Source organism: Chiloscyllium plagiosum, chromosome 4 (genome assembly GCF_004010195.1).
Source record: "Chiloscyllium plagiosum isolate BGI_BamShark_2017 chromosome 4, ASM401019v2, whole genome shotgun sequence".
Taxonomy (NCBI): domain Eukaryota; kingdom Metazoa; phylum Chordata; class Chondrichthyes; order Orectolobiformes; family Hemiscylliidae; genus Chiloscyllium; species Chiloscyllium plagiosum.
The window spans coordinates 51,462,326-51,489,001 of NC_057713.1; the positions used below are offsets into that span (position 1 = coordinate 51,462,326).

The following is a 26,676-nucleotide window of genomic DNA, read 5'->3' on the forward strand; positions in this document are numbered from 1 at the left end:
ACCAAGATCAAAGGAAGCTGCATACCCCAAGAAAAAGGTATAGCCCGTGAACTTTAACTCAGAGAAGACATGATAGGGTGAATGCTTCATCTATAGTCTGCAGAATACTCAAACAAACACCATGTGCAGAAATGCCCCATACCTTCACTAACTTTGGGGGTGTAATAACTATGAGGAAGTGAACCTGGAGGGGCTTAATTCAATGAAGTTCAGGGAGAAGTAATCAGTTTAGAATTGGTTGTGCCATATCAAGATTGACTGTACATATATGTACATTGACGCTTAATTTTCAAAACCTGAAACATGTGCTAATTTTATGATTCATCATCTTTCAGTGTAGTTCATAAAGGTAAGTCCAGACTTTTGACCACAAATAGGTGAGTTTGGAAGTTACCTACAAGACGGAATGACCCTCACATGATCAGAAACATCTACACATACTGCAATTCAGAGAAGATTCACTCAAAAGATTCCTTTTATTTCAGGAGGAAAGGCAGGATAGGTTGAGTCTGCTTCTGGATTAGTGGTGCTGGAAGAGTACAGCAGTTCAGGAAGCATCCAAGGAGCTTCGAAATCGACGTTTCGGGCAAATAAAGGCAGTGAGCCTGGAGAGATAAGCTAGAGGAGGGAGGGGGTGGGGAGAAAGTAGCATAGAGTATAATGGGTGAGTGGGGGAGGGGATGAAGGTGATAGGTCAGGGAGGAGAGGGTGGAGTGGATAGGTAGAAAAGGAGATAGGCAGGTAGGACAAGTCCGGACAAGTCATGGGGACAGTGCTGAGCTGGAAGTTTAGAACTAGGGTGAGGTGGGAGAAGGGGAAATGAGGAAACTGTTGAAGTCCACATTGATGCCCTGGGGTTGAAGTGTTCCGAGGCGGAAGATGAGGCGTTCTTCCTCCAGGCGTCTGGTGGTGAGGGAGCGGCGGTGAAGGAGGCCCAGGACCTCCATGTCCTCGGTATGGGGAGGGGGAGTTGAAATGTTGGGCCATGGGGCAGTGTGGTTGATTGGTGCGAATGTCTCGGAGATGTTCCCTAAAGCGCTCTGCTAGGAAGGCGCCCAGTCTCCCCAATGTAGAGGAGACCGCATCGGGAGCAACGGATACAATAAATGATGTTAGTGGATGTGCAAGTAAAACTTTGATGGATGTGGAAGGCTCCTTTAGGGTCTTGGATAGAGGTGAGGGAGGAGGTGTGGGCACAGGTTTTGCCTCCAGTGGACTGTAGAAGATCAAGAGATGATCCTGAGAGGACTTGACAGGGATGATGCCAAAAGGATATTTCCCCTCATGTGAGAAACTAGATCGAGCACACATAATTTAAAATTAAAACTGCTTCCACTTAATGTAGGGATTAGATATTTGTAACTCTCATAAATTCATTAGCTGTGGATCTCTCTTTCCCAGAGAACAATGGAGGCTGATTCATTGAATATTTTAAGGCTGATTTACATATTAACAAGATTTACATTCTTGTAGAAAGTGAGGACTGCAAATACTAGAGATCAGAGTCAAGAATGTGGTGCTGGAAAAGCACAGCAGGTCAGGCAGCATCTGAGGGGCAGGAGAATCAACATTTTGGGCATAAGCAGTTCCTGATGAAGGGCTTATGCCCGAAATGTTAATTCTTCTGCTCCTTGAAGATTTACATTCTTGTCTGACAAGGCAGTCAAATGGTTTTAAAATAGGCAGGAAAGCAGTGATGTTACTGTGATGATACTCTGGCTTTAAGGATTTTTTCAGGATTTATTTGAAGAGAGGTTTCAAGGCAGGGGTGAACGAGCAGTCTACCAGAATCGCTAGCGTAAACAGCTTTGTGAGGCCTTGGTGGTTTTTTTCTTCACAATGCTGGAACAACAGAAGCAGCCTGATTGGGTACGGTCAAACTCACACAGAACTAGGATCTTTACTTTAGCTTTCAGCAATTGCTGTTGCGGCCTTGAAGAAGTGAAAGCTATTCTTTCCCTTTCTCAGTTACAGCCAAAAACAGGGGATTCTCTACCTGGTACAGGAGTTACATGTGAGACAAATGTGCTCTGAATTTGCTTTTTGCCAAGGGTGTGTGTATGGGATGCTACAATATTGGAACAGTTAATTAGTAATACTTACTGTATCTGAACAGAATAATTCCTGTTAAGCTTTCCAATAGAGTTAAGTTATTCTAAATGCCTCCTTTCTTTTGTTGTATTTTAAGTGTCGTGGATGAATATAGTGTGATGTGCTTTAAATCCGGTAGTTTGACCAATCGAATTGCATCTGGAATGCAACACCTTACATTTACCTTTAAAATAAGAAAACGTTAGGGTCGTGACCATCTTCTGAATATTTTGAGAGGGTTTGGTCTGGCCCATAACAATTACCAAACAGTAGGGTAGCCTCAAGAAACTGAATGAGTCACTCCTGCTTTTAGTTTGTATGTTATTGGATAGACTGTATGTGTATCGCACATGAACCAAATCAGCAGCAGCGTTAACGATGGACTATAGTAAAAGCTGCAGTGAATTAGAATGTTATGGATACATGATGAAGGATGAAAAATGGATAATAAAGATGAATACTGAATTAATGGTGATTTACTTGAGAATACAAATTGAGAGGAAATGGGCAAGAAGTATGGTATTTTCTGTTTCAGGAGACACAGTCCAACATGACACAAGTTTCCAAGCGTGGGAAAATCACAGCTTCAAGCTGGGGGATTCAAAGTGGGGGAGGGTGCACTCAAACCAAATGAGGGCAATTTAAAGTAACTAGCCTTGGGTCAAAAACTAATAAACATTGTCATTGGATCAAACTAGTCATAACCCAGCCTATATCAACAACCACAGCTGCACTGCCAAATGTATTGTTAGCTCCCAGTGAGTGAATCACTTCAAAGAAACCATATACTTAATACTGGAGTTAAGTTTAGAAGCCAGTTAGTGATGCAAAACTCCTGGAGCCAGAATCTGCAGACAGACTGTGCCCCTTAACCTCAATTTAGCACCGATTTCTAAACCACTTTCTTGTTCAGATGCAGTATTTTTAGTATGAATACAGAGTTCCCAATGAACTTCCTAAAACTGCTTAGGTTTTAAATTTTGGATCAACAGAATAACCTAATACTGCATATTGAGTTTTTCCAAACTCTCAGCAAAGTCCGAATACATCTTTGGTATTATTGTTTTGTATTGATCACTTATTTATATTCCAACAATAGAAAATTTGAGTGTACTGTTTCACCAAGTTGCACAACCAAAGTCTCGGATCTTGGTTTTTAGACCAGGTTTTTTTTTGTTTGGCTGTGGGAAGTGGGGATGGAAATTCCAGCAGAGACAACCACAGACACTTACATCAAGGTGGGTGACACCATATGCTAAAAGCTGACACCACAGACAATTATAGATGCTGCACATTCGTTAACTGATGAACCTGAGGGTGTCGATGACACTGAACAGTCTGATGAATGATCACCTATTCACCACCCACTACCCTGGCTGAAACTGTAAAGGGGTACTTAGGTATTTTTCACTGCAGCAGAATAACATTGAAAACTTTTTGGACTGCATTGACAGCATAATGGACTGTATCGCACTTATCCAAAGGCAGAGTGCTAAACAGAAATAGATTCGCAGGAGTTAATTTCCAATTCAACATCTTTACTATACAAGGTCAGGACAAAGTGAAGTATGGACATTTTGAAAAATAAAGTCATTTTCAAATATTTACTGTGCAATTGTGCTTTGTCTTTTTTGACAGAGCGCATTTGCTGTGAAAACAGCATTCCATAGGGACCTCCTTGGCCCTCCTTAAGCTCCACTGAACATAAATTTATGGACAGGCTTTCTGTCACTCTGTTTAGTGCAGATTATGTAACAGTCTTGTATTGTAGTTTAAAAATGTGTTGCTGGAAAAGCACAGCAGGTCAGGCAGCATCAAAGGAGCAGGAGAATCGATGTTTCGGGCATAAGCCCTTCTTCCTGAATTTTTCAGCTCTGATCTCCAGCATCTGCAGTCCTCACTTTCTCCTTGTATTGTAGCTTCACCAGGTTGAAACCTCATTTTTTGTTCTGAAGAAAGGTCACTGGACCCAAAACGTTGACTGTGCTTTCTCTCCATAGATGCTACGTGTCAGGACCTGCTGCGTTTTTCCAGCAATTTCTGATTTTGTACTTCATTTTTATGTCACATTGTGAGGTTACGGATTGTAGTTGAATAATTTGCTGCTGCTGATGGTCCACTGTAACTCTCAAGTGCCCAGTCTTGATTTGCTTGAACATATTCTAGTCCCAAATAAGAACCTTAAAATTACAATATCAATCACATAGGTTTAAAGCTACAATTAAAGGTATTGTGATCAGTAAACAGTGGGAACCATTTAAATTCAAAATCTTCACCATAATTCCACAGTAAAACAAAAATCAACACAAATATCTATCTGTAGTTCACTGAGAAAGTTACAGGTAATATTCAGCTAAAGGAAGATGCCTACAATGTAAGTCTGAGATTCAGGAGCATTATTAAAAACGAGCAAAAATGCACTAAATAGTTGCTGAAAGGGGAAAAAAGAGAATAAGAGAGCTAAGAATATAAAAACCAATTACAAAAGCTTTTTTTAAAAGTATGTAAAATGTAGGAATTTAGCTAATGGAAATGTCGATCTTTTGATAGGATAGAGTGGAGCTTTTATTATGGGGAATGAGAAAATGGCAGAGACGTGGATCAATCAATAAAAGTCCTTCTACTAACAGATAAATGGAGAGTTGGTGGTCAGGGATACAATACATCCTTTCAGGGACAAAGGGGATAAAATGTGCTTAGAGACACCCGGCAAGCTGAGATATTTTAGGAGTAAAGCAAAAACAGAAAATGCTGGAGAAACTTAGGTCTGGCAGCATCTGTGGAGAGTAAACAAGTTAACATTTCAGGTCCAGTGAACCTTCTTCAGAACTTTAGGAGTACTTTGTCGTGGCACTTACTTAGGAGAAAGAAACTGACAAAATACCTGTAGAAGTGAAGAATGTAGAGGTAATGAATAGAGTGAACATTGGTCAGAATGATAAATTGACAATACTAGCTATGCATGGGTGGGGGGTCACTTGGCCCAGAAGGCTTTCATCCTGCATATCTGAAAGACTTGATTGAGTTTTTCGAAGAAGTAATGAAGAGGATTGATAGGGGCAGAGCAGTGGACATGATCTATATTGACTTCAGTAAGGTGTTCGACAAGGTTCCTCATGGGACACTGGTTAGCAAGGTTAGATCACCTGGAATACAGGGAGAACTAGCCATTTACATATAGAACTGGCTTGAAGGTAGAATACAGAAGGTGGTGGTTGAGGATTGCTTTTCAAACTAGAGGCCTGTGACCAGCGGTGTGCAACAAGAATCGGTGCTGGGTCCACTGCTTTTTGTCATTTATATAAATGATTTGGATGTGAACATAGGAGGTAAGTTTGCAGATGACAGCAAAATTGGAGATGTAGTGGACAGCGGAGAATGTTACTTCAGATTACAACAGGAGCTTGATCAGCTGGGTCAATGAGCTGAGGAGTGCCAGACGGAGTTTAATTTAGCATTATTTCTTGCCCATTGTTCCATTGTCATTGAACTACTCTTTTCTTTTAGAAGTGAACTATAAGAATGAAATGGATAGTTATAAAGGTGTGTACACAGTGGTCTTGCTCAAGGCAGTCAACCGCTGTTTACTGTTTCTCAAATTTCACATGGTCAATATTCCAGGGAGGGGTAACAAAGGCATTTTAAAGACAGCCTATAACTCTCCTTTAACATAATAACATTCACATTAATGATAGTGGAGCTTCTTGTTCATCTTTCAAAATGAGGACAACTTGTCCATCAAATCGAATCATACTTTGAGTTGCAGCATCTCCATAATGAGGTAGAGTGGTGGCAGAGAAAGAAAGAGTAGGAAGCAAATCCTAAAGACTCACGGCAGAAACCTGCAATCTGAGTACAGGTAATCCTTGAGTCGAGGGACAGCTGACAACTCTCAATAAAGTTTTACACTTTTAGGTTCATGGAATACTACCAGAAAATTGTATCCGAAAAGACCATATATTCATCTAATGTCTCTTTCTGCAATTCTAAAAAAAATGTAACTGATGAAATGATTCTCTGAACAATCTGTCCAATTCAATTTTGAAGAGATCTAAACCGAATGTCCTTTCAATCTCAAAATATACCAAAGAATTATTAATGAAAGTAGTGCTCTGTGTTCTGCTTGAACCAGCTTATAATTTTTTTCTACATGTAGCAGTTCAGGTTCTCCCAACTGTCCTTAATCAAAACAAGTTTTACTAAATTTTGTATTTCAATATCATTATGAAGGTGTTTGGGTGGGTGAGTAAGCTGTGAGGAGGATGCAGGGATGCTTTAAATATGATTTAGACAAACTGAGTGGGTAACTGCAGGGCAGATGCATTATAGTTTGGATGAGTGTGATATTATCCATTTTGATAGGAAAAATAGGAAAGTAGATTATTATCTGAATGGCTTTAAATTGAAGGAGGGTAATATGCAACAAGGCCTGGGTGTGTTTGTACACCAGTCAATGAAGGTAAGTATGCAGGTACAGCAGACTGTCAAGAAGGCAAAACATATGTTGGCCTTCATAGCGAGAGGATTTATGAAAAGGAGTGAAGATGTCTTGCTGCTATTATACAGTGCCTAAGTGAGATGACATCAGTTTTGGTCTCCTCCTCGAGGAAGATTATTCTTGTTTCAAAGAGAGTGCAGTGAAGATTTACCAGATTGATTCATGGGATCAAAGTCAAAATGTGTGGTGCTGGAAAAGCACAGTCGCTCAGGCAGCATCGGAGGAGCAGGAGGGTCAACGTTTTGAGCAGAAGCTCTTCATCAGGACCGCATCTGCAGTCCTCACTTTCTCCTAATTCCTGGGATGGCAGGACTGAAGGTGTAAGGAGGTTAAATCAGTTGGGATTATATTTGCTGGAGGACAGCAGAATGAGGAGGCATCTCATAGAAATGTTCTAACAAGCTAAATGCAGCAAGTGTGTTCCCAATGCTGCTGGAAATCCAGAGTCAGGGGTCACTGTCTAAGGATACAAGATAAATCATTTAAGGCCAATGGACTGAGGAGTGGCAGATGGAGTTTAATTTAGATAAATGCCGGGTGCTGCATTTTGGGAAAGCAAATCTTAGCAGGACTTATATACTTAATGGTAAGGTGTTGCTGAACAAAGAGACCTTGGAATGCAGGTTCATAGCTCCTTGAAAGTGGAGTCGCAGGTAGATAGAATAGTGAAGAAGGCATTTGGTATGCTTTCCTTTACTGGTCAGAGTATTGAGTACAGGAGTTGGGAGGTCATGTTGCAGCTGTACAGAACATTGGTTAGGCCACTTTTGGAATATTATGCGCAATTCTGGTCTTCCTCCCATCGGAAGGATGTTGTGAAACTTGAAAGGGTTCAGAAAAGATTTACAAGGATGTTCCCAGCTCTGGAGGATTTGATCTATAGGGAGAGGCTGAATAGGCTGGGGCTGTTTTCCCTGTTGCGTTGGAGGCTGGAGGGGTGACCTTATAGAGGTTTATAAAATCATGAAGGGCATGGATAGGATAAATAGACTAGGTCTTTTATCTGGGTTGGGGGCATCAAGAACCAGAGGACATAGATTTAGGGTGAGAGGGGAAAGATATAAAAGAGACCTAAGGGGCAACATTTTCACGTACAGGGTGGTGCGTGTGTGGGATGGGCTGCCAGAGGAATTGGTGGAGGCTGGTACAATTGCAACATTTAAAAGGCATCTGGTTGGGTACATGAACAGGAAGGATTTGGAAGGATATGGGCCGGGTGCTGGCAGTTGGGACTAGATTGGGGTGGGATATCTAGTCGGCATGGACTAGATTGGGGTGGGATATCTGGTCGGCATAGACAAGTTGGACTGAAGAGTCTGTTTCCATGTTGTACATCTCTATGACTCTATAGTTAAATTTGAGGTGCTGTATTATGGAATCAATTAGGGCAGGATTTATACACTTAATGGTAATGCCCTGGGGAGTGTTGTTGAACAAAGAGACCTTGGAGTGCAGGTTCATAGTTTCTTTAAGGTGGAGTCAGAGAGACACAGGATAATGAAGAAGGTGTTTGGTATGTGTGCCTTCATTGGTCCGTGCATTGAGTATAGGAGTTGGGAGGTCATATTGCGCCTCTACAGGACTTTGGTTAGGCCACTTTTGGAATATTGTGTGCAATTCTGGTCTCCCTGCTATAGGAAGGATATTGTGAAACTTGAATGGGTTCAGAAAAGGTTTACAAGAAAGTTCCCAGGCCTAAATAGGCTGAGGCTATTTTTCCTGGAGCATCGGAGGCTGTGGGGTGACCTTATAGAAGTTTATAAAATCATGAGGGGCATGGATAGAGTGAATAGACAAGGTCTTTTCCCTGGGGTGGGGAAGTCCAAAATTAGAGGGTTAAGTTGAGAGGGAAAGATTTAAAATAGACTCAAGGGGCAACTTTTTCATGCCAAGGGTGGTGTGTGCATGGAATGTGTTGCCAAAGGAAGTGGTGGACGCTGGTACAATTACAACATTTAAAAGGCATCTGGATGGGTATATGAATAGGAAGGATTTGGAGGGATATGGGCCAAATGCTGGCACATGGGACTAACTTCATTTAGGATATCTGCTCAGCACAGATGAGTTGGACTAAAGGGTCTGTTTCTGCCCTGTCCAACACTATAAGTGGGGATGACGATAACAGGAGGTATTGCCATCATTTTCCCACAGGCATCAAAAGGATTACAGAGTGGAAAATCAAACTCCCTCTGGTGACTACAGGCCAGTTAATCTGCAATCTTCTTCCCGACCTCTCTACCCCCACCCCATCTCCGGCCTATCACCCTCACCTTAACCTCCTTCCACCTAAAGCATTCCCAATGCCCCTCCCCTTAGTCCCTCCTCCCTACCTTTTATCTTAGCCTGCTTGGCACACCTTCCTCATTCCTGAAGAAGAGCCTATGCCCGAAACGTCGATTCTCCTGCTCATTAGATGCTGCCTGACCTGCTGCGCTTTTCCAGCAACACATTTTTCATTCCTCATTCCAGTCCTACATTGGTCCCCACCCACATGTTTCTCTGAGACATCAATGATGTCATTGGTGCTGCTTCCAGCTTGCATCCAGAAATAGAAAAATCCTTCAGTTTTGCTTCTGATTTCTGTCTTTTTTTCACCTTTACCTCATCCATCTATGACTCGTCACTTCTCAATCTTTGACTTCACTGTTTCCAATTCTGAGGATGGGCTGTCCACTAATAGCCATTCCAAGCTCATTAAATCCCAGTCATCTCGAATAAACCCTGTTTCCTGTGAGGATTCCATCCCATTCTCCCAGTTTCTCTGTCTTTGTTACATCTGTTCTCATGACACCACCTTCCACTGACATGACCTAGTTTTCCTCAACCAAATATGCCCCCATGTTGTGATTGACAGGACCTTCATCCATGTCCAACCCATCTCTGCCCTCACCCCTTCTCCTCCTTCCCAGTATAACAAAAGGGTTCCCTTGTCCTTATTTGCCATCCGCTAATCTCCACATTCAAGGATCATCCCCTGCCATTTCCACCACCTTCACATCTTCACTCTTCTCTGCTGTCAGAATTCTGGAGTAACTGTTCCATCCATAACACCTGGGTCTGCTCCATCGTCACTCCAAACACTTCCTCAATTGCAGAAAGAGTAACGCTTGTGCATTCATATCCTCTCTCCTCATTAAACAAGCCTAGCTAAAGGAGTGATTTACTTGTATTTCTTTCAATCTAATCTAAGGCATTCACTGCTCACAATGCTGTTTCCTTTATATTGGCAAGACCAAACACAAATAGAATGTGAGGACTGCAGATGCTGGAGATCAGAATCGAAAGTGTGGTGCTGGAAAAACACAGCATCTGAGGAACAGGAGAATCGACGTTTCAGGCCTAAGCCCTTCATCAGGATTCCTGACGTTTAGACATCTTACAGCTTTGAGGTCTCAACATTGAATTCTATAACTTAAGAAGCTGACCACACTCTGCCCTCCATTTTTCTTACACTCTCTCTTCGCGCTCCTACCAACCTGTAGTCTTGTCTTGTTTGTGTCTTGTTTATTTTGCTCTTAGTAAAGAGGACCCATTCTCTCCCTTTCACACCTTAATTTTCACCCATTTTACATCTCTTTTTCTCTTTCACCACCATGAACAAGTTGCATTGGGCTTCTACACTATCTGCCCTCTTTGGTCCTCCTCCAACTTTGTCAGAAGTGTACAAATAAAACAATTTCCAACACCTTGCCATCCAAAGCAGAATCATACTGAACTTGAAACATGAACTCAGTTTCTCTCTTCACAGATGCTATCAGATTTTCAGAGTTTCTCCAACATTCTCTGTGTGTTTTGAGCTAATTAAAAATAGTCAAAACACCTACATAAACAATCATTTTGGTTCATCTAATTGAATTGTTTGACAAAGTAACACAGCAAGTTGATCAAGGAATATAGCAGATATTGATCTTGTGGATTTTAAAAAAGCATTAAATACGTACCACATAATGGCTGATCAACAAAAGTGTGGTTGTGAAATAGGTGGGGTAGCGTAAACTTGGATTAAAGAAAATGACTTAAGGACCAGAAATAACGAGGAAGGGTAAATTGTTATTTTCCCAAACTGGAGGTTAGTTGACAGGTTAATTCTCCAAAGGTCAGGATAAATTTTCCCTAAGATATGTAAATGAATTGGATATTGGAAAACAGAGTAAAATTCCACAATCTTCTGATGATTTCAAACTTGTACGAGTGATAAACAGTGAAGATAATATCAACTGAGCCAAAGCAGACCAAATTAAAGCTAGCAGAAGGGACAGGTTTTTTTAATAATATATTTTTATTAAGAAAAAATAGATTTTAAAATATTACAATGAATACAAAACAATGCAATTCAAAACAGTACAAAAATAGTACAAAACTAAACCCAAATAATAAAACTAATTCCCCAACCCACCCTCCTATACGAATGTATAAACATATATAGAGAAGTATAAAATTAAAAAGAAACCTAAACTAGCTATTTAACTAAATTAATAAATACCTAACAACAAACAAATAAATAGTAATAACTCAGCCCAGTCAAACAAAACACTCATACATTAGTGTGGCAGATAAATCTGTGTCAAGGTATTTCAAAAAGGATTGCCATGTCTTGCAAAAATTCTCAGTTTTGTGGTGTACCGTATTTGTGAGAAAATCCAAGGGAATATGCTCCATAACAATTTTCCGCTAACCCGACAGGCCTGGGGGTTTTTCGGATATCCAGCCTAGCAAGATATTCTTCCTTGCACAGAATGTAAGAATATTGAAAAGTTTATTCTTATGCGCGTCTGCAGGAAATATAATGGGTAGGCCCAAAAGGAGAGAAATAGGGTCCTTCTCCACCCTTACACCTAAAATCCTCTCCATTGCACCCACCACAGCGCTCCAATATGTTTGAAGCCTGTCACAAGACCAAAGACAATGGGTAAAAGTGCCCATGCAGACCTTGCACTTGGGACATGCTGAAGATACCCCTGGTTTAAATTTTGACAAACGGTCTGGGGCTAAATGGACCCTGTGGAGAATCTTCAACTGTAAAGCATGGCTCCTATTGCAAGTTGATATCTTCCTTGAATTCTCCCAAATATCCTCCCATGCCTCTGAAGAAACTTCAACACCCAGCTCTCTCCCCCACATCTTGCAGAGTCGATCAAACTCATCTGAGGTAGCACCCCCCAATTGGTGATATAAAGTACTGACAGAGAGTATACTTTTAGCCCTTAGTACCCCTCTTTCTATGTCAGATTTGTAGGGATCAGTCAAAAGTGTGGTCTTTTTTTTAATAAAATCCCTAACTTGAAAAAAATGTAAGAGGTCTCTATTAGGTAACTCGTACTTCCATACTAACAGATCGAAGGACATCATTACATCTCCCTCGAATAAATCACCCATGCAAGATATACCTCTAGCTGACCAACGTTTAAATCCTGAATCTATCATACCCGGTTGAAAACCCGGCATACCTACTAAGGTGTAAACAAAGATGTTTTGCCAATATTACCTTCCCTCTGCCGAATAGCCCTCCATGCTTTAACAGTATTGATGACTATTGGGGAATGGCAATATTCCCTAACTGTCCTCACCTTGTCCAAAAACAGCAAACTGGTAAGGGGGCACCTTGCCTGGGAGGTTTTGATATCTAGCCATATTGAAAGAGGGTCCCCACAAACCCAATGACTCAGGTAGGCCAAAAGTGAGCTTAATTGGTAATTTTTAATGTCCGGAAGGTTTACCCCCCCCCTCCCCAATTTGTGAGGCAACTGCAGTTTGGCTAATTTAATGAGGGGCCGTTTACGGTGCCAGGTAAAGGAGCTGAACCAGCCATTCAGTCTCATGAGTGTTTGTTTATTGAAAATCAGGGGGAGCATCTGTATAGGGTATAGCAAACGAGGGAGAATATTCATCTTAGTAAGCACTATCCGACCCAACCACGAGACTGGAAATGCCTCCCATCTTTGGAGACCTTGTTTAATTTTTTCAAATAATTGAGTAAAATTGGCTTTGAACAGCCAATCCAGAACTGGAGTAATGAATATGCCCAAATACACAAAACCCCACTGTGACCACCTAAATGGGAATCTATAATCACTCTCAAGAGCCAACTCTTTCGTAAGACCACCCATAGGCATAGCCTCTGATTTAGCAAAATTAATCTTATACCCTGAAAAAGCGCCAAACGCATGAATACATTGTATCAGGCAAGGCACTGAGACTGCTGGATTTATCAAGAAAATTAGAACATCATCTGCATACAGTGAGATCTTATGTAATTTTGACCCCACTTCTGGAGCTGATATATTGAGATCCCCACGAATGGCCTCTGCCAACGGTTCAATCACCAACGGAAAATGTAATGGTGAAAGGGGACAGCCCTGCCGGCTGCCCCTAGAAACATTAAATTGCTTGATCGTACCCCGTTGGTAATGACCGCCGCGAGAGGTACATTGCAGAGAACCTTTACCCATCTTCTGAAAACTTCGCCCAGACGAAACCGGTCGAGAGTATAGAAAAGGAACGGTCATTCAACTCGGTCAAATGCCTTCTCTGCAACTAAAAAAATCACCAATCCCTGTATTGACTGCTGTTGGCATGCTTGAATAACATTATTGGAGGATCTGTGACCCTTTATGAAGTCCGTTTGATCCTCTTTAATAATAGAGGGTAACACAGTCTCCAGCCTTAATGCGAGAGCCTTAGAGAGGATCTTAAAGTCCACATTTAAGAGCGAGATGGGCCTGTATGAAGCACAGTCTTCCGGATCCTTCCCTTTTTTAAGGATAAGTGAAATATTGGCCTCTCTCAGAGATGGTGGGAGACAATCATGACTGTATGAATCATTAAACATATTTAGCATCGGGCCTGACAGTATACTTATAAATTCCTTATAGAATTTACTGGGAAGTACGTCAGGACCGGGTACCTTTCCACTCTGAAGCTGCCTCACAGCTTCCGGCACTTCTTGCTCTGATAATGGGGCATTGAGAAAGGACTGTTGTTCGGGAGTCACACCTGGGATCTTCAGATCTCTAAAAAAGGATTCCATTGTGGCCTGCCCCTCCTCACAATTCTCAGACTAATATAACTGAGTAGAATCTCTGGAACACCACATTAATCTTTTTAGAATCACATGTTAGGTTCCCAGACCCTTTCCTAATCGCTGTAATGGTTTGTGGGGCATTTCTCTTTCTGGCAAGGTATGCTAAGTCACCATGCTTGTATAACCTTTGCTTTGCAAAAGCCAGCTCCTTCTTTGTCATCGGCGTAAGCACGGAATTTAGTGTAGACCGCAGTGCCGTAATCCTCTGTAGTTTGACCAATGAGGATCTGTCAAAATAGGCCTTCGCGGCTGCCTTCAACCGTGCTTCAAGGAGACGTTGCTGCTCACCCTTCTGCCGCTTCCTACTGGTGGAATATGAAATAACTAACCCTCTGGCATAAGCTTTGGCAGTTTCCCAGAGAACAGATGAGCTATCAACCGAGCCTATGTTGATGTCTAGGAATGCCCGAAATTCCCTAGAGAAATACTCCACAAACTTACTGTCCATGAGAATAAAGGGATCCATTCGCCAGTACCTTGAATCCACTGTAACATCCTTAATCTTAACCATGAGGTACACTGGAGCATGATCAGAGATGGCAATATTACCAATCGTACAGGATGCCACCAGATCCAGGGTTACCGCAGGGGGTCAGAAAAACATCAATCCTCATGTGACATCTATGCGGATTGGAGAAAAACGTGAAATCCCTACCTGAAGGGTGGAGACACCTCCAGACGTCCACCAACCCTAATTCCCCACACAAACTCAATAACTGTTTAGTTTGTGCAGAGGGTATCAAGGGACCTTTAGGCAACCTGTCTACTATGGGGTCCATGAAACAGTTAAAATCTCCCCCTATAATGATGTGCCGAGACTTGACACTTATCAGTTTAGAAAAAGCATCTACCAAGAATTTAAGAGGATGAGCTGGGGGACAATAAACATTTAAAATACCATATTCTTCCCCATTTATCCAGGCTTTAAGAATTACAAACCTCCTGTATGTGTCTTTAACACATTCCAACAATTTAAATGAGAGATTTTTCCTAACCAATATAGCCACTCCCCTACTTCTGGTATTAAATGATGAAAAATAAACTTGGTCAAAGCCATTCTGCTGTTATTTCAGATGCTCCTTGTCATCCAAATGTATCTCCTGCAACAAAACAATATCCACCTTCTCCTTTCTAAGACTCAAGAGTACCTTCTTCCTCTTAATTGGTGAGTGACTTCCCTTGATATTCCAGGTACAACATTTAATCAAATCATTAGCCATAATCTTCTGCAATTACATTTAAATTCTAGAGAGGAGGAACCTGAACCACAAATTGCTGAGCCTTAGTGTCGCGTGGTCCACCAAACATAAAAACTACATAAACTAAAACTACTACATTTAACAAACATTCAAAATTATTAAAAATAAAAAACAACAAAAACCAGAAAACAAACCAACATATAAAGCGCCAATAGCACTGAGTAGGGGAACTCACCCCCTGCCCGGAGGGGGCAACTACCCCTCCCGAACTGCCCATAAATAGGCATCTAACCATCTCAACCACCTTCACTTCTCCCAGCTAGAACCGCATTGCAAGCACAAGCTAAAAAGAATAAACACCCCATAGAATATCAATATGAATAAAAAAACATTCTTTTATAAAAAAAAAGGAATAAATACCCCATCCATCCTTTGGTATGTCCTAACTTAGAAATTTAAAATGTACATCTTAACCACTGCCAGACATAGTTTGAAGCAAATTATTATCAATAGAGGAAAAAAAGGGGGAGAAATAAAGCTCCAACCGGATTTCCTCCAGTTCTTTTATAGAATGATAAACGCATACCCAAGCAACAATATTTATACATACTACAATTGTTTAACTTAGGTTAGTTTGTCCACAAAGTCTCTTGCCTTCTCCGATGTGTCAAAGAGATGCATGGATCCATCTAAGGTGATCTGAAGCACTGCCGGATATCTCAGGGAGTACTGAATCCCAAGCTCCTTCAGTCTTCTCTTGACACCATCATACGATTTTCGTTTCTGGATCACCGCCGCTGAAAAGTCCTGAAAAAACATGATCTTAGACCCCTCGTACATTAGGGCCTTTGGATCCTTCCCCTGGAGTCTGGAAGCCTCCATGACTCTCTCCTTATCCCGGTAATGATGGAAGCGCACCAGGAAAGGACGAGGACGTTGATCCAGACCCGACCTCCACGCTGCGACCCCGTGAGCCCTCTCTATCTTCAATCCTCTCATGCCAATCTCCAAGTCAAGGAATTTCGGAAGCCAATCTTCCAACAAGTTCTGCAGGCCGCTCACCTTCCTTACCCTCACGCAGACCGATGATCCAAATGTTTTTTCTCCTGCCCCTGTTTTCGAGATCATCCATTTGGTCATGCAAATTATGAACCTGCATCTTCAGGGCTTGGATCTCATCCTTGAATGAACTCACATCAGCTTCCACAATTGTGACCCTGTGCTCCACCTCATCCGTCCTCTTCTCCAGGTCTCCCAGCTGCTGCTCATGCTTCTGCAGCATGAGAGAGACTGGAGCCAGCTTCTCTTCAATCTGTTTCCCCAACATCTTGCGAGATTTCAAGAGCTGGTTCACCAGGTCCTGGAGAGTAATTGGCTCCGAGGCTGCTGCAGGCTAAGCTGCAGGCCTGGCCTCAGATGCTCTTCCTCCCTTTTTAGGCATTTCTGGACAGCTGAAAATACAGGTAAGTCAATTTTTAAATGTTTCTTGGGGCTCCACAATCTTTCCAAAGCCCCAAGAAATCCTGATGACTTGGGTTGGGCAGGTTAAAGGACCGTCCTGCTCCTGCTGCGATGTGAAGCTCTGCAGTGTGATCTTCTCAGATCGCCGCCATCTTAGATCCCCCCAGAAGGGATAGATTTAATACAGAGAAATGTGAGGCAACTTTTTTTCACAGAGTTTTTAGGCAATGTAGATTTAATACACTCAAGAGTGTGCAGGAACAGAGGACTTTTGAACATGACCAGACATATTGGTTAGCAAAGCCTATAGTATGGCGAAAGTGAGGACTGCAGATGCTGGAGATCAGAGTCTAGTTAGTGTGGTGCTGGAAAAGCACAGCAGGTCACGCAGCTTCCGAGGAACAGGAAAATCAATGTTTTGGGCAAAAGCCCTTCATCAGGGAAAGCCTACAGTATCTTCAGTTTCGTATATAGAAGCATTGAATACAAAAGCACGGAAGCAACGCTGAGTCTTTACAGCACTCTAATTATTTGGGAGATTAGGAAAATGGGACTTGCTCGGTTTCTCTACAAAGAGCTAGCATGAACTTGATAAACTCCTTACGTGCCAGAAATGATTCTACTACTCTGACTGTATATCTATTTCTAGGAATACCGATGCAGTTACAGCCAGTAACCTGGCCAGTATTTATTCTGTGAGCAACAGTTTAAAAAAAAATCACTTTGTCATTCTTACATTGCTGTTTTTGGGAGTTTACTGTCTGCATGTTGGCTGCAGAGTTTTGTACATTACAGCAGTAATTACACTTCAAAATGTATTTCATTGGCTTTAAAAGTGCTCCAAAAAATTTGGTGGTTGGGAATTGAAGCCTTTCCTTTGTTTGACCCAGTTCCTATCATCTGAGAACCAGCAGCAAACATAGATCCCAGTTCCATATAAGTCACAAGTAAATTCAAGCAGTAAATTTAGAGCCAAATACTGATGCCAAACAGGCTAGAAACATGCAGAAGGTCAACCTGTGTAGAAAACAACAAGTTCATGTTTTGGATAAGGACCTCTTTAAAACTGAAAAATTAAGCATATTATTATATTCCCCATTCCCTTTTCCTGACTGTCTTCCAGTACTGTTTCCGCCATACCAAAAACAGATTAGTACAGAGTCATAGAGATGTACTGCATGGAAACAGACCCTTCGGTCCAACTCATCCATGCTGACCATATATCCTAAATTAATTCAGTGCCAATTATCAACATTTGGCCCATATCCCTCTAAATCTTCCTATTCATGTACCCATCCAAATGCCTTTTATATGTTGGTATTGCACCTCTGGCAGTTCATTCCTGATGAAGGACTATTGTCTGAAACGTCGATTCTCCTGCTCCTTGGATGCTGCCTGACCTGCTGTACTTTTCCAGCACCACACTCTCAGCTCATTCCATATGAGTACCATCCACTGCGTGAAAAAGTTGGCCCTTTCTCCTCTCACCTTAAACCTATGTCCTCTAGTTTTGGACTGTCCTACACTGCGAAAAAGATCTTGACTATTCAAACTATCCATGTCCCTCATAACTTTATAAACCTCTCTAAGGTCACCCCTCAGCCTCTGACTCTCCAAGGAAGAAAGTCCGAGTCTATTCAACCTCTCCCTATAGCACAAACCATCCAACCCCGGCAATACCCTTGTAAATCGTCTCTACACCCTTTCAGGTGTAACAACATCTTTCCTATTGTAGGGAGACTGGAATTGAACACGGTATTCCAGAAGTGGCCTAACCAATGACCTGTACAGCCCAATTCCTATACTCAATGCACTGACCAATAAAGGCAAGCATACCAAACACCTTCTTCACTATCTTGCCTACCTCTACCTCTTCAAGGAACAATGAACCTGCATCCCAAGGTTTCTTTGCTCAGTAACACTCCCCAGGACCGTACCATCAAGTGTATAAGTCCTGTCCTGATTTGCTTTTCAAAAATGCATGACCTCACATTTATCTAAATTAAATTCCATTTGCCTGTCCTCGATCCATTGGCCCATGTGATCATGGTCCTGTTGTACTCTGAGGTAACCCTCTTCACTCTCCACTACACCACCAATTTTGGTGTTGTCTGCAAACTCACTAACTATTCCTTCTCTATTCACATCCAAATCACTCATTATATATGACAAAAAGCAGTGGATCCAGCACTGATCCCAATGACACACCACTGGTCATAGGCTTCCAAGCTGAAAAATAACCCTCCATGACTAACCTTTGTCTTCTACTTTAGAGCCAATTTGAATCCAAATGGCTAGTCTCCCTGAATTCCACGTGATCTAGCTTTGCTAATCAGTCGACTATGCGGAATCTTGTCAAACGCCTTGCTGAAGAGAATGACCATCTCACTGCTTTCATCAGTCTTCTTTGTTAGTTATTCAAAAAACTCAATCAAGTTAGTGAGACATGATTTCCCATGCACAAAACCATGTTGACTATCCCTTGCCTTTCCAAATACATGTAAATCCTGTCCCTCAGAATTCCTTCCAACAACTTATCCACCACTGACATCAAGCTCACCAGGCTTTTCCTTACCACCTTCCTTAAATAATACCAAAGTTAGTAAAGCTCCAGCATTCCGGCACCTCATCTGTGGAAATTAATGATACAAATATTCCTTAAGGGGCCCAGCAATCTCTTCCCTCACTTCCCACAAACTATAGGGTACACCTGATTTGGTTCTGGGGATTTATATCCACCTTTATGCGTTTTAAAACGTCCAGCCCCTATTCCTCTGAAATATGGACACTTTTCAAGATATCTTATTGCTTCAAGTTCTCTAGCTTCCATATCCTTTTCTAAAGGATACACTAACACAAAACATTAATTTATATCTACTCATCTCCTCCAGTTCCCCACATGATGGTCCTGTTGATCTTTAAGGGGACTTACTCTATCCCTAGTTACTCTTTTGCTCTTAATGTATTTATAGAATTTCTGTGGATTCTCCTTAACCCTATTTACCAAAGCTATCTCATGTCCCCTTTTTGCCCTCCTAATATCCCTCTTGAATATAATCCTATACTCTTCTAGGGATTCACTCAATCCCAGCTGTCTGTACCTACCACATTCCTCCTTTTTTTTTGGACAGAACCTCAATTTCTCTCGTCATCCAGTATCCATAAACCTCACATGTTGCATGGTGTCTCAGTGGTTAGCACTGCTGCCTCACAGCACCAGCCACTTGGGTTGGATTCCAGCCTTGGGTGGAATTTGCTCATTCTCCTGTGTCTGCGTTAGTTTCCTCTGGGTGTCCAGTTTCCTCCTACACTCCAAACTTGTGCAGATTAGGTGGATTGGCCGTGCTAAATTTCCCAAAGGTCCAAGTATGTGTAGGTTAGGTGCATTAGCCATGGCAAATGCAGGGTTTCAGGGACATGGTAGGGGGGTGAGTCTGGGTGTGATGCTCTTTGAAAATGGTGTGGACTTGATGGGCCAAATGGCCTGCTTCCACGGTGTAGGGATCCAATGATATCTATGATGTTAATACTAACCTTGCCCTCATACTAACATACTGCCACTGGACTCTTGCTATCTCACTTTAGAAGGCCTCCCACTTTCCAAACACCCTTTTACCTGCGAATAGCCTCTCCTTATCAACTGTTGAAAGTTGTTACCTAAAGTGGCCTTACTCCAAGTTAGAACTTTAATTTTTAGATCAGGGCTATCTTTTTCCATAGCTATTTTAAAACTAACAGAATTATGATCACTGGCCCCAAATTGCTCCCCCATTGACTCCTCAGTCACCTGCCCTGTCTTATTTCGCAAGAGAAGGTCAGGTTTTGCTCTTTCTCTAGTAGGTATCCAAATCAGAAAACTTTTGTGTACACACTTAAATTTCTCTCCATCCAGACCCTTAACACTATGGTAATCCCAGTCTATGTTTGGAAAGTTAAAAATCCACCACCATTACAACTGTATCTTGCAGATATCTGAGATCTCCTCACAAATTTGCTTCTCAATTTCTCGCTGGTTATTTAGGGGTCTATAGTACAGTCCCAATAAGGTGATCATCCCTTTCTTATTTCTCAGTTCCACCCAAATAACTTCACAGTACATAGACTCAGGAATATTCTGCTTGAGTACAGCCAAAATGCCATCCCCAACCAAAAATGCAACTCCACCTCCCCCCTCGCCCCACCTCACCCTCCTCTTGCCACCCTTGCTATCTTTCCGATAGCAGCTATATCCTGGAACACTAAGCTGCCAGTCCTGCCCTTCACTGAGCCAATTTCTATTAAACGTATGATATCCCAGTCCCATGTTCACAACCATGTCCTGAGTTCGTCTGCATTACCTGTCAGCCTCTTGCATTGAAATAAAGGTTGTTTAATTTATCAGTCTTATCTTGTTCTTTATCTTGCTCTTGCCTGCCTTCACTATTTGACTTGCTCCTCTTCTCAACTGTACCAGCCTCAGACTTCTCTTTTCTTATTGTTTATTATATTGTGTATGAATGTTTTTGTTCTCTTTGCACTTTTGTGTTTCCTATATTTCATCATTTGAACACTTTCTGTTTTATATGACAATATAAAAGCTGTATTGGGACAATTTTAAGCTGAACCTTCTTTACCTTGTGATGCAAATACTGAAGCAAGGACTCAAACATTGAAACCCATTATTACTATCTTAAGCAGCTGTTGCAAATTAGGTTTGGCTTGTTATAACATGTGTATGTTGTACAGCAACGTTTTGTGCACTGTCGAGTTAGCACTAAACATTGCCTTTCTCGGCAGTATGCATTATTCAGACAGCTGTGGCTCAGATCTTGTTAAAAGAAAGCTAATCTTAAGGAACTTGTAAGAAGTATAACAAGAGATTCTGAGGTAATTAGTATCAGATGTTTGACAGGAGTAACATGCCCTGGGTTAATGGTATCATAAGTAAGATACAGACATATATAAAATACTGGTGTCAATATTGGAATTGAATACTAGCCACAGCACTGCACACATAACAAGATTGTTTAAGGGACTATGAACAGAATTCTTATGCATTTGCTAATAAAGTTTATAAAATGCATTTTGGTACTTCACGCTTTCTACTTTTTATTTTGTTTTCTTCTCCATTTCAGGGACAAGTCAAAATTATTCGAAGTGTCAAAGTTTGAGCTAAGTGTACTCATGTAGAATTAGATCATTATATTACTGGCTAAATGTAGGTCTTACATCATGGGGTGTTCACTTGTAACCTAAAAAGATCTGGAAAAAAAACTTGTTCCACATTATCCGAGCACCATTGAGACATTATCCAACAACCATCTGGTTGGGAAGCAAGCTTTGTACTGCAGCAGGCTACAAAATGGTCACGATTTATTCATTCCAACAGATGTTTGGATGATGTAAGTAATGAACTCCATGCATTATAATCGCATGAATTCTGTACCTCACCACTCCCAAAGTTCCCATTGACTTTAGTGCCAGGTTTTACAACAGCACCTGCTATCAACCTCCAAATTGATTTCTTCACGGGTTTGCTGTCCTGACTTTTCATGCAATTGTTGTCATAAGATGATTACGTTGACATCAACTAGCCACGAAACGCCACGACCAGCTATCCTTAGTAGCCACACACGCAGACGACAAGCAACATGAATCGACTGGGACAATACTACCATTATAGGGCAAGCCAACAAAGAACAGCCAGGGAATTCCTAGAAGCATGGCACTCATCCACAAACTCCATCAAACAGAACCACAACAACGAGCACCCGAGCTACAAATCTTCACCCAAACTTCAAGGAAAATATTTTTAGCAACGTGGGCTTCAAATTGGAAAACTCGCCTGATTGCGATTACAAATTCAATTGCTGTAAAAGTTAATACGATAAATATTGGTTAAGAAAAGAATGTAGGGAAAGAGTGAAGAATTGTTTGATTATCTTAAAAGAATCAGCACAGACTTGATAGGCCAAATGTCCTCCTTCTGTGCCGTACCATGTTACAATTCCATGAGATGGTTTAGACAGTTGGTCAAGGAACATAAGTCTGTGCACTTCATGTTCGGATCAATCCACCCTTACACTGATAGGTTTCCAAACAGCAATTTAGTTTTTCAAACTTTTGGTCACTTATATTGTCTTCATCTCTTTGCAGACTCTTAATACATTTTTTATTCACTCGGGAGATGTGTGTGGCGTTGGCTTGTCAGCATTTATTGCCATATTTATGTCAAAAATCAGTACTCCTGCAGATTTCATCACCTAAATTTTTTTTTGTGTTTTCATCTGCTCCATGGAGTCAAACAGTTTTTCAAACTTGCCCAAAAAAACCAATTATTCCAAAGCCTCAGATCAGGCATATTAACTTTCCCAGTGTTAACCATGTTGACTGTTTTAGCCAGAATTTACTTTTGAAATCATAATAACACTCTTAAAATTGACATGGTGTTAACATTAGGTGGACAATGGCGGATGAATTGGTGCCTCCAGTGCCAAAGGAACAATTTTGAGCACTCAGGAAGAGAGAGGAACTTGGAGCAAAGGCCTAAACTTCATTGTGGAACTTGAATAAGGCACTCCATGGCTCCACAACGAAAATTAAAATCGTAAAAGGTTTGGGCCTCTTCTAACTTTGAGTTTTCTTCCTGGAAGTAGATTTTCCAGAGATTCACAATCCCTTCCCTACTTAAACCCAGAGTTAAAATAGTTGGCGGGCCTTAATCAGAACAAATCTGCAAATTTAAAAGGGGACCCCTGCTAACCTTCTGAAGTTGTTCCTGTTGCCTCTTCACACCAGCAGGTTATAATCATAAGCTAAAGGGATTGTGCGGTGTAATGGTAGCACTCCATCTGAGCCACGAGGCGGCCCAGGTTCAAGTCCCATTTGCTCCAGACGTGTTTAATAACATCTCTGAACAGGTTGATTAGAAAATGCCTACAATCATAAGTGACAGAGTCGGTGCAACACTTTGGCTGCTAAAATTTATAGCTGATTTTAACTAGCTGGTTCCCAATGAGCAGCAGAATTATAATTGTACTTCACATTTTTGATACAGGAAGCTACCCCAAAACATTGCCGAGGAAAAAAAGTTCAAGTGTTTACATTCTTTTTCAGAAGTAACTAACTTGGCCACTACTGTAAGTCTTGGACATGACTCGTATATTTAAAAGTTTTCATTAAAAAAATTAAGAGTTGACTAAGATACATTTCTTCCTTGAACATCACTGTAAAATATAGATGCTGGGAAAGCAGTGGTGAGTACTTCTATAAATAAATGTAGATTGAAGCTACTGTCAGGGCTCGATCTCAGTGGGACTATGAATATTTCTGCTTGACTGTGTAAATGCACTATTATCAAAGATTTTATCTTTCCTAATTTGGGTTGGACATTAATACAATGTAGTTTTTTTTAATCAATACTAAGGTTAGAAACTGGTACTTGCACATTTTGTGGTTCCTGGTAGGTATAATGATAGATGGTCACACATCAATTATAGCATAAAGGTTTAAAGCATATTACCCATAGTACAGTGTTTCTCATAGTTTATTAATATCAAGCCATATTAATGATCAATATTTCAACTGTATATATGGTAGGTGAGTATATGGAAGAACATCTAATGCAACTCAATACCTCATATATTCTTCACAAAGGACAAAATACTGGGAAATTCAAGCAATGTGATGAGAAATAGTAAATAGTCAAGTAATTGAATCTTACCTGGAACAGGCTGAACAGGAAGCAAAACGTCTGTCTTCTGAACAATTTTTGGACCTTGGTTTGAAAATCGGTGAACAGCACTTTTCAACAAATCAATTTCATTGGAATGTGATTTCACAGTTTCATTCATCTGATGGGCACAGTTCCAGAGACTGCTGACATGTTTGTTCAGACCATCTTTAATTCTCTGTAGACTGGTGGAAATATTGTCTAGTTTACTGCAAACATTTTCAATGTGGGCCACTCTGCTGTCAACATAGTGGACTTCTTTCTGGATCCCCTGAGCATGATCTTTACATTTATCAATGTCATGAGTAACCTGCCTTGTTAATTGGTCCAGTTGTTTCTTCATTTCATTTAACTGACTGCTATTGTTTTTCTGGAGTTGGGATTTTAGACTTTTATCTGTTTCATGGAGTTTGTAAATCATATCCAGGAGTTCTTCCTGTTTCTTTGTTAAGGTGGACTCAACTGTTAAGAGTGTTTCATTATTCCTTGTCAGACCTTCCCACTGTGCTTGAACAGATTCTCCAATAGCATTTACATTGACTTTTAATGAGATGATTTCTCCTTGTATCATCTCTAAGTCTTCATTTTCTTCCATCATCTTGAGACCTTCGCGAACTGTATCATTCAGAGCATTAAGGACAATTAAGTTTTGTTCTGTTTTTCGCAATAATTGTTTGTTGTCATGTTTGCATGTTTCTAAATCCACTTTGATATCTTTCATCTCTTTTGTTACAGAGGCACAATCAGTACGGCATAAATATTCTAAATTATGCAACCTAACCTCAACATAATCCATCACATTATTGATGCGATCAGTACTGAAATTCAGATCACTTCGCTGTATTGATTCCTGTTCACTGTCTCTTGCACCAGTTAAAGTTATGTTGCTAAATAATGCAAAATCATTGTTATGTTTTGTTTCTAAGACTTGTACTCTCTCTTTTACAAGTTCTTTGACACCATCAACTTCATTTTCAATCAGTTCTCTAAGAGTATATTCGATATAAAAGCAATGCTCTTCAGCATTTTTCTCTGTAACATTTATTCTAGATTCAATTTCCTCTAACCTCTCACTAAAAATATCTTCCAGATTAAGAGTAGTGAAATGTTCTAATTCATTATCCAATCTGGCATTCAAAAGCCTGTTAGCATCAGCAATTCTGTACACCTTTCGATCCATGTTGTTGAGTTGCTGTCTTAAAGTGGCTATGTGAGAACAGCAGTTGAAGTACCCAGGTGATTGTAGAAGATGATTTCGTAGGTTACTGATCTCCTCTCTCAGTCCAGCTTCTTTATCATGGAGCAATTCTTCTACATGTTCATAGTTTGATTCATTTTCTTCACATTGCTCTTTTAGTGACATTAACTTATACTCACAGGAATTTTTCAGATCTGCAAATTTCTCATCAATACCTATCATTAATTCTTTCTTGAGAGTTTCAATTTTACTATCAATGTAAGACTGATAAAAGTCTCCATTGGAAAATGGAGAATAAGTAGAAACAGGTGCTTGGACAGCTTCCATGAGCTTCTTCAACTGTCCATTATGTCCAGTAACCATTCCGTGGAGCTCATCGAGCATATCACCCTTGGCCTTCAATGTATCCTTCACCTCTGTGAGTTCAGACATCACCTCACCCATTGCTGATTGATACAGTGTGTCTCCATTCTCGTGGACGACCGGAATGTGGGAAGTTTCAAAGCCAACAGCACTGCTCGGCAGTCTCAGGTTGCTCAATAATGTTGCAACCATTTTACTGGTATCTTCCTGGACACTATGCCTCAGATTGTCACTCAACCCTGTTACTGAGGTCTGCATTTTTTCCAGAACCTGGTTAAGGCGCTGTACCTCATATTCCAACTGTTGAATTTTTTGGCCTTGGGCATCAGTCGATGGCAGTTTATGAACTTGGCTATCTGTAGATTTGGGGACTTAAAAAAGCAACATTAGTTAACATTATGCTATCTACTGTACTCTTATCTGTACAGACTCAAAAATAGTCAAAGAAAATATTTTCAAATTTGATTTTTAAATATATAAAATCATATATAATACATAATAAATCTCATTTTTAGTCTGCTAATTACAATTGTAGCAGAATTATAATGTGACCTCTCTTACGACCAATACCAAATAGCCATCCAAAAAATCTTGTCCACAATAAGAACACTATGAAAGTGTTTCAACTTCCAAATACAATCATCAAATACAATTAAATGTCAATGCTGCAATTTTACATTTAATCACGATTCAATTTCTTCTCACTTCTCCATTTTCTAGAGTGAATCTTAAACATTTGATTATCTACAATTCCCATGTATACCCTTGATCAATACTGCCAATATTCAAGTGATTACAATGATTCCTTTTTCTGCAATCTAGCCTTGGTAGTTCAGAAATGTTAAGAAGGTTGAAAGAATATTGTTAAGAGAAATTTAATTAAATTGGACTAATGTATTAAAATATATCTACAAGAAATATACATTGTACAATGTCCTTTTCACAAGCTGTTCCAAAAATTGGGGTTTCACAAGTGACCTGTAAAAAATAGCATTACATGTTATATCTCTATATAGAATGATTACAGGACATTTGGTCTATCGACAGTACTGGATCTCTGTAACAGCGACTCGA

The 26,676-nt window shown here is 40.6% G+C and overlaps 1 protein-coding gene across 1 annotated transcript in view; it reads right to left on the reverse strand.

Moving 5' to 3' along the window:
- LOC122549042 (EMILIN-2-like) overlaps nucleotides 1-26,676 on the reverse strand; it is an 86,571-nt gene that overhangs the window by 41,423 nt on the left and 18,472 nt on the right. Inside the window, exon 4 of the mRNA XM_043688216.1 lies at nucleotides 24,033-25,973. Within this exon, the coding sequence (XP_043544151.1) occupies nucleotides 24,033-25,973 (1,941 nt within the window). The remainder of the gene's footprint in view (nucleotides 1-24,032; nucleotides 25,974-26,676) is intronic.